The following is an 11,303-nucleotide window of genomic DNA, read 5'->3' as shown; positions in this document are numbered from 1 at the left end:
TTAAATTCCTATATTTCTAATCCCTTTTCCTTGCAGCAGTGTTTTCTCGAATTATTCTTTTCTTTTAGAATGTCAAGCCAATTAGAATAAATGTAAAATAAATGAAGTTTTCTTAGATCTATTTATGTTTTATCTTCTGCGATTAAAATTAGTTTAGTACAGAACAATTATGAATTTTAGAAATAAATTTGTTATTATGTTGGAAGTCGAGTAGAGCTTATTTTTTGGAAACCATACTCAAACCAAAGGATGTCCTGAAACAGGATAACTGACCAAGGGATCGCCAGCCTCGGCTGTAGCAAGCGATCATGGTAGGGTGGGGTCAAAGGGAGCTGAAACTCCATCACAGCTTCCCTGTCTAGTTATCCAGTGCCTTCTCTTTCCTTTCCCTTTCCTTTTCTTTCGTTTCCCCTCCGTTCCTCAACCAAGTACGCGAATGTAAATAGTTATTGTACGTCTAGAGAGCTTGTGAGATCAGTACTTCTCTTCCATACCCACTCCCTACTACCGAACTAATTTTGAGCCGAAACCAGCGCGTACATCCCCACTGCAGCTCACTCCCAACATCAGCTCGCCCCCAAAACATACGTTACACGTTACAAAGTGTCTGTAAGTCGGTGTTTAGAAGCCGTTTGGTGACGTCATTACTAACGAGTTGGAAGTTGATAAGCGACGAGGAGATATGTAGTTGTCTCGTTTGTTCTCGCACTCGTTGGCTGAAATACAGAGAGCTGGAGTATCGTTGAAGCGCGTGACAACAGTGGTCACATTGCATTTGTGTGCACGGGTGAAGTATCAGCGGCCGTGAACAGGAACAACAACTACAATTAGAACTAGGGTTGTTGTTTTTTAAAAAAATATTATTTTTTAAAATATCGTATTGATGATATTTGCTGTTAAAAAAATATCACTCGATGATATTTGAAAATATCATAAAAAATATCGATATATTGATTTTTTTTTTATATTTTTTAATTTTTAGCAAAACTTGGATAAAGATCTCCTATTTCTGAAAATTTGGGTAGATTTTGAGCCTAAAAATCGTTATATTTGATTTCATCAACCATGAACATCAAATAAGGGCCAATTGAGACATAATAGACTGTTTTTAATTTAAATTGTGAATAAAAATCGTCGAACTTAAAATACAAATATTATACCCGCTCTCAAGCAACTCTTATTTACGATCCCTGGTATAGAAAAATAATAACATTTTGAAGGATAATACAAATCTGTTTTTAATGATTTAAGAAAAACTCGTTCGGTTACATGCTGGTCTGTCATAACAAAAATTAAGTTGTCACTAATGTATGTATGTATGTATAAACTAGGATGTACATACATAAATTTCTGTGTGTGTGCATTTTTTCCCGCAAAAATTTACATTATATGTCTTTTTTTTTTTTTTTTATTATTGATATAGATATGTACAAACAGGAAAAGTAAGAGAAAGAAAGGAAAAGTAAAGGTCCACTCCCGCGGGACTGCCGCAAAGCTATACTTCGCGGGGCGGCTGGCGGTCAGGTGCGGCTCATCGTTCGCCGTCCATGCGTCGGATCTTCTCCCGGCGCCTCAGTTCTCTCAATACGGTTGCTGCCATGTTCGTAACCGCCTCCCAATTGGACGGCGTCTCCAGCATACACCCGATTATATTTTCCGGTGTAAGACGACAGCTCGTTGCTGCTTCCAGGGCAGCTCTATCCGCGCTGAATAGTGAGCATGAGAAGAATGCATGCTCTGCGTCCTCGACGACTCCGCTGCCGCAGTAATCGCAGAAGGGATCAGCCTCGTGTTTGAATCTATGGAGGTATGCCTTGAAGCATCCATGGCCTGTAATCAGTTGCGTCGTGTAGAAATCCATCTGCCCGTGTCTTCTATATAGCCATGGTTCCAGTTCGGGGATGAGTCGGTACGTCCACCGTCCAGTGCTCGCACTATCCCACCTCGTTTGCCATAGGGAGATGGTTCTGCTCCGCTGAGTTCCACTACCCGAGTTGCCAGTCCTGCGCTCCGCTGCCAGTAGGTCGATTGGGATTGTTCCAGCCACAACCAGTGCGGCCTCTTCCGATACTGTGCAGAAGCAGCTGGAGATGCGCAGTGCGCAGCGTCTATATACCATCTTGCATTGTCGACTGTAGCTCGCGGTCGACATAGCTTCCGCCCATATCGGCGCGGCATATAGGATGGTAGACGTCACCACGGTTGCTATTAGCCTTCGGCTGTGCTGCTTTGGGCCTCGTGTGTTGGCCATCATCCTTGAGATGGCGCCAGTGGCCTTGGAAGCCTTGGCCGCTACGTACTCCAGGTGGCTCTTGTAGTTTAGCCTGTGGTCGATCTGGACGCCTAGGTACTTGACCGCTGGGCAGGACTCGATGGTGGTCGACCCGACACGGAAGCTCACTTTCTCTACGGCCTTCCTGCTGCTGATGAGCACTGCTTCCGTCTTGTGTTCGGCAAGCGAGAGTCCGTTGTCCGCTAGCCAGAACATCAGCATGTCGATGGCAAGGCTGCATTTTGTGGAAACATCAGCCAGGTGCTTCTCCACAGTGACCAATGCGATGTCGTCTGCGAAGCCCACTACAGAGCAGCCTTCGGGCAGATTCAGCCTCAGTACACCGTCGTACATGACATTCCATAGGATTGGCCCGAGGACTGAGCCTTGGGGTACGCCTCCTGTTACTTGGTGCTCCTGGTTTCCGGCGTCCGATTTGTATTGCAGGACGCGGTCTTTGAAGTAATCGGCTATCAGCTGTACAAGCTATCCGGATATGCCGCCCCGTTGGAGTGCTTGGAGGACTCGGCTCCAGTTTGCAGAATTGAAGGCGTTTTTGACGTCCAGGGTGCACACAAGGCAGTATTTCTTGGTGCCTCCTTGCCATCTTTCGCCTTCAATCGCATTTTCTGCCAGCTGCGTTACCTCGCGGATTGCATCGATAGTGCTGCGTTTCTTACGAAACCCGTGCTGGTGGCTGGATAGGGCTCCGCGCTCTTCGATTTCGGCTTCCAGCCTGCTGCATATAATCCGCTCGAATATTTTTCCGAGGGAGTTCAGCATGCAGAGGGGCCGGTATGAAGATGGATCGTCGTCCAGTTTTCCCGGCTTCGGAACGAGTACAAGCCTTTGCTGCTTCCAGCCTGTAGGAAAAGTCCGTTCGGCGATGCAGTTGTTGTACACCTCCGCGAACAACTTTGGGTGGGACTTCACTATCGCAAGCAGGGCCGCGTTTGGAATGCCGTCTGGTCCAGGGGCCTTGGAGGCTTTGCAGCTGGTTAGCGCGCTTAGGACCTCCTCTTCATCAATGGGGATTGGTTCCCCCACGGTCACGTTGGGAAGCACTAGGGGCGGCTGGGCTGGGAACAGCGTGGTAACTATTGCTCCCAATTGCTCATGGGAGGTTGGTGTCGGCTGTCTGATTAGCTTTCCCATTACCATCTTGTAGGCCGACCCGAACGGCTCCTGGTCTGCCGCGTCGCAGAGGTCCTGGAAGCACCTGTTTTTGCTCGGCTTGATGGCCACTTTGAGGGCTTTCTTCGTCTCCCTGTAGATGGACTCGTACATCCCTTGCAGGGGGCGTCCTCTGTTTCTCTCTCGCTTCGGGCTGTGGCTATCTCCTGGTTCCACCACGGGACTGGTCGCCTGCCACATCCCCTGTTGGAGCTCTCCATTGCCGCATCGCAGGCAGCCTTGATCCTGGCAGATAACCCATCCGCACAGCTATTTGCATCCCCAAAGATGGCGTTGCAATCCATGCTGGCTAGAAGCACTTCTACGTTTAGGGTGTGTACCCTATACGCAGTTTGCCGGTCAGGAAGTCGCTGCTGGCTGTGCATCGTCTTGAAGGTTATCGCGGCATGGTCGCTGTATGTTAGCAGGTCCGTGACTTCCCATTGGCTGTTCCGGGTGAGTTCCGGGCTGGCAAAGGTCAGGTCGATGACTGACTCTCTGCCTGCCTTGCTGTAGGTGCACCTGTTACCGTCATTGAGGAGGCAAACATTCAAAGTGGCCAGGGCATCCAGGAGGATGGTTCCCCTCTGCGTTGTCCTCGAGCTCCCCCAAGCGGTGAAGTCCCCAGCGATTAATACAGACGACCTTCCACGAGCGTCCTGTGCGATCTCCTGCACCACATCTCGGAAGGCGTCTATGTGCATGCTCGGAGCAAGGTAACAGCTGTACACGGTCACCTCATGGATCTTGGCCCTGGTGTAGCCAGGTCTCGACGCTCTCTGCGTCATATGGCCCGCAGGCTGCCCGCAGCTCCAGATGGCTGCCCCGCCGTCGGTGCTCTGCTGCCACACACCGTCAGGTTTTGCCCTATACGGTTCGCTTAGTATAGCGACGTCCGTTTTCAGCTCCGTAGCCGTTTGGGACAGGAGGACCTGGGCTGCTCTGCAGTGGTTGAGGTTAAGTTGGAGAAACTTAACCATTCTGCATGTGTTTGGCGGCCTTCTGGTACTCTGGGCAGGACTTGCTCAGAGTCGCGTGCTCCGCGTCCCCCGCGGTCATACCCGCTCGGGTGCATAAAATGCACTTAGGCTTGCCATGGCATGTTTTGTGCTTATGGCCAGCGCCTCCGCATTTGAAGCAGGAGTCCTGCGTGGTCTTGGCTGTTGCTTCCGGGGCTCGGCATCTCACAGCATTATGTCCGAAGCCCATGCACTTAAAGCAGCGCTTCGGTTCTGTCTTCTGTCTAATGCGGCAGACGACCCAACCGATCCGGATTTTGCCCTTCTCCAGCAGCCTCCGCGCCTCCTCCCCTGGGTGCAGCGTCGCCTGGAATGTCGCATTCTTCGCCAGCGAAAAGGGCCATGGTGACCTCCTCTCCGCTGGTCATGTCATCCAGGTCGCGAATCTCCACCTGGACTGTTTCATGCATGACAGTCACTTCCGCTTTGCCGGAGATGGCTGTCTTTATGGCACCTTGTAGCTGTTGCGTAGCTGGATCGAGGGGCTTTTGCATCCTAAGCAGGAGCCCGCCATTAGCTGTCCTTCGCACACCTTGCACGCTATTCTTGAGTCCCTGTAGGGAGGGCTCGGTTTTTACGATCTTCAGCATGTCTGCGTAGGATCCTTCGTTGCATTTGATTAGAATAGCGTCAGAGCGCTGTTTCCTTGGCATCGGAGTGCGTGGTGCGCGATCTTCCTCCCGCACGCTGGTCTCAGCTCTGGTCTGAGGGTTCTTTGGCTTGGGCTTGGCCTTAACAAGTTGCCAAGCTGGCTTTCCTGGCCTATCTGCAGGTGCATCTGCATGCTTCGTGCCAGTCAGCGTCGGGGTTGTCTGCTGGCTTCCGCATAGGGTGGTGCGCTCGGGGTGGGCGTCGGGAATCGCTTCTGCAATTTCGAGCTGTAGCTTTTTCATGGCCAGCATCGAGTCTATTGTGCTCTGCGTGACGTGACGGACTACCTTTTTGTTGTTGCTTTTGGTGTCCGTGAACTTCGCGATCATGTCATCCAGCATCGTTCCAAGCTTCTCAACCAGGGCTTGTACGCTAGCTTCGACCTTCTGCTTTTTGGCTCCGTCGGATTTTCCGTCTGGGCTCACAGCATCGCGGCTTCTTTTTGGGGTGGCCGACTCCTCTTCCTTATCGCCAAATACGAACACCGGGCCATGCACATCCGGTGGTGCTGACATCGGGTGCGTCTCGGTCGTGGTCTTTGGAGGCGAGTGTTGTACCTTCTGCTTTACACGCTGAAAGTTACGCAGCAGCTCCTCCTCTGCTCTCGCTACCGCCAGTGCCTGGGTCTCGTCATCCCGTCCTGCTGGCAGCTTCTCCTTGCTCATCGCACCTGCTCTTGGTGGGGTCCCTCGGTGCGCGGGAATTTCCCCCTGCGGGTGCCTGATGGGAGTTATACCGCTCCTTCTCGGTCCCCAGAGCCCCTTTTTAATTGGCGCCGCCGCAGCGGAGGGGTTGGAAAATGGCGAGTTCCTTGGCCTTGTGCTCTTAGCCCCACTAGAGCCAACTGCGGATGTGAGTGACAATTCCTAAGCCCTAATTTAAACACAAATCCAAGCTTGATTTAATCCTTGGGTCCAAATCAAATCAAGTCTCAAATTTAGATTTAAACTTGAATTCAAATCCAAACCCAAACCTGTAACAACGCCCGTTTCCCAAGTCCAAATAACAAGGCACACGTGTGATCTTCGATTCGCTATTTTATTAGCACCGGCACTGCCAGCGTTGTCAGGTCAACTAACATAATCTATTTGCGTTGCGTGTACAGTAATGCATTTCTCTACTTCTTGTGAGAGAGCGCGTCGCTCTCATCTCTGCCATCGCTCTCCGCTGCCGATACAGATCTCCACACCCCTTCTTTTTTCTCTAGACGGAGCTTCAGGTTGTCCTTCGGGTCATGGTAGTCCTTTGTTGCCGGAGTTTCCTGTGGCGTCAGAGTTTCGGCAACCGACTGTAACGAAATAGGTGAAGGAGGTATCCCAACATTGGGGCTCACCGAATCAGACGACTTCGATGAGTCTGCCCCGATGATCTTTTTCAAATGGCTTACATTCCTGGTGTACCACCAGAAATTTGAACAACATTTCCCTCTCGGTTAGTTACTTCATATGTGGTCGTATCGAATGTTGGCGTCAGCTTATGCGGGAATACCACGTTTTTAAGGAGAACTTTGTCACCCACTTTTATATCGATCGCTCCCGCTTTCCTAGCGCTGTCTGCTAGCTCTCTCCCTTTCTCTTTCTTCCAGACGTCCCTGTCTTTCTCTTCTGAATCAGCCGTTTCGCCAACAAGATCCTGTATGCCAGGAATTTTGTCCCTTATCACCCTGTTGAACATTAGCTCTGTTGGTGGTGCGCCCGTGGTCCCGTGTGGAGTGACGTTATACATTAATACAAATTTTTGGATCTCTTTCTTGTAATTGTCGTTATTGGCATGAGCTATCTTTAGGCGTTTCACCAGAGACCTGTTCATGTTTTCGACTTCGCCGTTGGCCTGCGGCCAGTATGGCAGTGTAGGCATTAGCCGAATGCCGCTGGTTTCACAAAAACTCTTTAACTCGCTGCTGACAAATTGCCTCCCATTATCAGTCGTTAAGGTCTCCGGGAACCCCAATCTGGAAAAGATCTCTTCCATCTCCTCAATAATGGTTTTCGATGATATCGACTTGATGAGTTTGAACTCTATATATCGGGAGTAATAGTCGATTAGTACAAGTATATTCTCACCATTTGGTAAAGGGCCCAAAGGATCGGTAGCTAAGCATCTCCAGGGTCCATTCGGGAACGGATGGCTTTTCATTGGGGCCGGATGCGATGGCATTGATACCAAAAGGCAATCGCGGCACTCCTTAACATACTGTTCTGCGTCTTTGTCCATACACGGCCACCAAACTTTGGAACGAAGCCTCCGTTTCATGGCGCTTATCCCGGGATGCCCTTCATGGGCGACTGGTTCACGTAACTTCTGGGGAATTACTAGTCTTGTGCCTCGCAATAGGATATTTCCCACAATCGAGAGTTCCAAACGAAATGGATAGTACGGGCTAGACATATTTGAGTTCCATGAATCCTGGCCAAGGCATGTCATCACGTCTATTATTTCCTCATCCTGTATGCTCATCTCCGTGACCTTCGATATGGAGAGCGATTTAGGAACTGAGGTTGACACCACGCGAAATATGTGTTCCTCACCAGCCCAGTCGTAAGGGTCGGTATCGGTTACTTCGCAAAGTCTTGATAGTGAGTCGGCAATATTTTCCTTTCCTGCCTTATATACTACGCGGAACCGGTAAGATTGTAATCGCAACAACCACCTTTCAATCCTGGCCGGAGGTCGCGAAGTTGGTTTAAAGATCGTTTCCAGTGGCTTGTGGTCAGTTATAAGGTCAAACTGTAATCCCGCTAAATAATAATAAAACTTCTCCACAGCCCACACCAATGCCAGGCTTTCTTTTTCCGTTTGTGAATATTTTCTTTCCACCGATGACAAACTCTTGCTGGCAAATGATATTATGCGTGCAGTATTCGATTTATCAAATTGCACCAACACTGCTCCCAAGGCCACTGGGCTGGCATCTGCGATCAAACACGTTTTATCCTGCAGGTTAAATTATGACAGCATTGGAACTGCCGCAATCTTAACTTTGAGATTCTGGAACGCTTCTTCCTGTGGTTGGCCCCAACAGAACGTTTCATGGCTTTTCAGTAATTTTCTCAGAGGCTCTGTGTTATCCGCCAGATCAGATACAAATTTGCCAATATATGTTACTAAGCCGAGAAAGCTGCGTACCTCTTCTTTATTTTTGGGCGCTCTGAATGATGTAATCACCTTCACTTTCTCGGGGTCAACTTCGATCCCCTTGTCCGAGAGGATGTGGCCTAGAAATTTCAATTTCTGTACTCGAAATGCGCATTTCTTCTCATTTAGTGCTACGTTATTGGCTTGAAATATTTCCTTAACCTTTGCGAGTGATTTGTCATGTTCCTCAATATTGCTGCCAAATATTATCACGTCATCGATGTAATTTAAAGAATTCTGACAAGGAGCCAACATTTCCTCCATTAGCCGTTGAAATATTTCTGAAGCTGAGTTCACGCCAAACATCAGCCGCTTATATCGAAATAGGCCGCGGTGTGTAATGAAGGTAGTAATTTCTCGGCTGGATTCGGCCAGCACCAGTTGATGGTAAGCGCTTTTTAGATCGAGTCGCGAAAAATATTTGGCACCTTTCAGCTTGGTCATAAACGTCTCGAATGTTGGCAACGGGTAGTTCTCTCGTTGTATTGCTTTGTTTGCGCGTCTCATGTCCAGACATACCCGGATATCCCCGTCGTCCTTAAACGCAATCACAATTGGCGATATCCAAGCGCTCGGGCCCAATACTGGTTCGATGATATCCAAACTTAAGGCTTCCTCCAATTTATCGGTGATTTTACTTTCCAACGCTGTTGGCACTCGTCTCATTGGTTGCTTCACTGGGACTATTGACTTGTCAATGGACAGCTTGACCGACACATTATGCCATTTGGGGAAAGGCTCGGCTTTTTCAACTCGATGTACGTCTAAACCCAGTCTTAGAACCTTGAGTTTGGTTGCCGTGTCACGTCCCAACAGCGATTGTCTACTATTTTCAATGACGTAAAAAGTAGCAATCAGTTCAGGGTCTCTTAGCACCGAAATCGGGGCTTCAAAAACTTGTAGCACCTTAAGCAGATGATCAGAAGCATATGCGCGAAACTGGTTGGCTGATTCTGCGCGCGAGTTAAATATTACTGCCCTTTTCTCGCACAATTGTCGCCAATCCGACTGACTTATTAGATTGTACTTCGATCCCGAATCAATTATCATAGTGATTGTATCGCCACCTATTTTACATGGAAGTTCTTCTTCTCGTGATGATCCATGGTCCACTCTGAATAAATCTGCGTCTTTTGGGCTATCTGGGTAATTTTGGATATGGACTTGATTGTAGAATGATCATATTGTCGTCGCTTTCTATCGGGTCTTTCCCATTTATCATATGGTTTCCGTTTCCGTGTACGGCATTTCCGATAAAAATGTCCAAACCTTTCGCACTTCCTGCATTTCGCGTTTCTGGCTGGGCAGTCCAAACTATTCTCTTGGTGCCCTTTTTGACCACATCTGCCACATTCGGAACCCGCGCTACGCTGAACTATTTTGTTGATGCTATTTGCATTCGTCTGCGGGATCATCGACTGCGTTTGTTTATTAACTTGTTCGTCGATACTACATGCTTTTATGACCTCCTCCAAAGTAAGTTCATTTTCCAGTAGTTTCTTTTTAAGCTCCAACGGAGCCCAGACATCCATGATCCTATCTTTTAGGCAGATATCCTCTGTTCTTTAGTTTCTCCAAATGAACATTTTACTATTTGGCGGCGAAGCCTCATCAAAAACTCTGTGAAACATTCTCCCTCTATTGGGGTCATCGACCGAAACAAATGTCTCTCGAAAGACGAGTTGCGCTGTGGTGAAAAATACTCGTTCAATTTGGTAATGAGAGGTGTTAAGACATCATTTTTCTTATCCTCGTCAAAAGGAATTAATGCTCCCGGAATGCTGTAGACTACGGCCTGGAGTTGTGGTCCGCCCAGGTGGAGAAGCTTATTTCTTTTCTTGCATACGGATGTGATCTCCTCCGTGTCAATATATATATTAAACGCGCGCAACGTTCGCCATAGCGCTTTATCCATTCCCTGGCACAGGAATGGTTTTAACTCGGTCATGTTTAGTTTAAACTGAAAGATAATTAAAATAAGATGGCCATTAACAATCTCCCAGTTTGTTTTTTTTTTTTATTATTATTTTTTTTTTATTTTATTGATCGTATTCTCTTTGGAACCGACTCTTTAAATGCAACAGCCGGAATTTAATCAGCTACCGCTGTTCTTTTTCTTCGGATCGCATTCCCTTTGGAACCGACTCCCTTAATGCAGCAGCCGGAATTTAATCAGCTAACACTGCTCTTTTTCTTTGGATCGCATTCCCTTTGGAACCGACTCCCTTAATGCAGCAGCCGGAATTTAATCAGCTGACACTGCTTAATCTCATTCCTTTTGGAACTGATTCTCTTAATGCAAAAGTTACACTTTGCCTTCACGTTTATTTCGCTCTCGTTCTCTTAGGAACAGATTCTCCACCTTTTCTCTCTTTACCTCTTACACGCATATGTATGTATGTCCGTTCCTACGTATGCGAGTATAACGGCGCTTTATTGTCGACTTGCGAAAACGGCGAGACACGCGTTAGTTTTTCGTTATTTCTTTACTTCTTTTTTTTTCAATTGGGCTGGTAGTATTTATACAATACTTGGTAAATATTTAAGGTCCAGTTTTTCTCCTCGTCGCCAGTGTAACAATGCCCGTTTCCCAAGTCCAAATAACAAGGCACACGTGTGATCTTCGATTCGCTATTTTATTAGCACCGGCACTGCCAGCGTTGTCAGGTCAACTAACATAATCTATTTGCGTTGCGTGTACAGTAATGCATTTCTCTACTTCTTGTGAGAGAGCGCGTCGCTCTCATCTCTGCCATCGCTCTCCGCTGCCGATACAGTTCTCCACAAAACCTAAACCCAAATTCAAACCAAATTCAATTTACTCAAATTCAAACTTAAAAATTCAAAATTCAAAATTTAAAATCCAAATTCAAATTCAAGTTCAAATTCAGATCCAAATCCAAATCCAAATCTAAATTTAAGTTCTGGCTATGGCGGGAATTTGTCTGCTCGCGTTTTCCAATACTGCGCGGGTGCGAAAGCTCGCTGCGCATGCGCTGCACAACACTATGATCAGCTGATCGTGTGTTGTGCCTAAAAGGAAAAAACGCGAG

General features: G+C 47.7%; 1 protein-coding gene across 1 annotated transcript; it reads right to left on the bottom strand.

Moving 5' to 3' along the window:
* Window positions 1-2,758: 2,758 nt before the first annotated feature.
* LOC121502046 (uncharacterized) lies at window positions 2,759-4,425 on the bottom strand. The gene is made up of 2 exons (XM_041774665.1): window positions 3,787-4,425; window positions 2,759-3,715 (listed from the first exon to the last, which is right to left on the bottom strand). Exons 1-2 carry the CDS (start codon window positions 4,423-4,425, stop codon window positions 2,759-2,761), a joined length of 1,596 nt encoding a protein of 531 aa, XP_041630599.1.
* Window positions 4,426-11,303: the final 6,878 nt, after the last annotated feature.

The sequence above is a fragment of the Drosophila kikkawai genome, chromosome 2R (assembly GCF_030179895.1).
Source record: "Drosophila kikkawai strain 14028-0561.14 chromosome 2R, DkikHiC1v2, whole genome shotgun sequence".
Lineage (NCBI taxonomy): Eukaryota > Metazoa > Arthropoda > Insecta > Diptera > Drosophilidae > Drosophila > Drosophila kikkawai.
Note: the sequence above shows the minus strand (reverse complement) of the source record. Positions and strands in the feature narration are given on the sequence as shown.

Coding starts and splice junctions, on each gene's coding strand:
- LOC121502046 (XM_041774665.1), bottom strand. CDS start 4,425: ATGGTTAAGTTTCTCCAACTTAACCTCAACCACTGCAGAGCAGCCCAG. Junction 3,716..3,786: donor ACCGGCAAACTGCGTATAGG/GTACACACCCTA, acceptor GGATGCAAATAG/CTGTGCGGATGGGTTATCTG.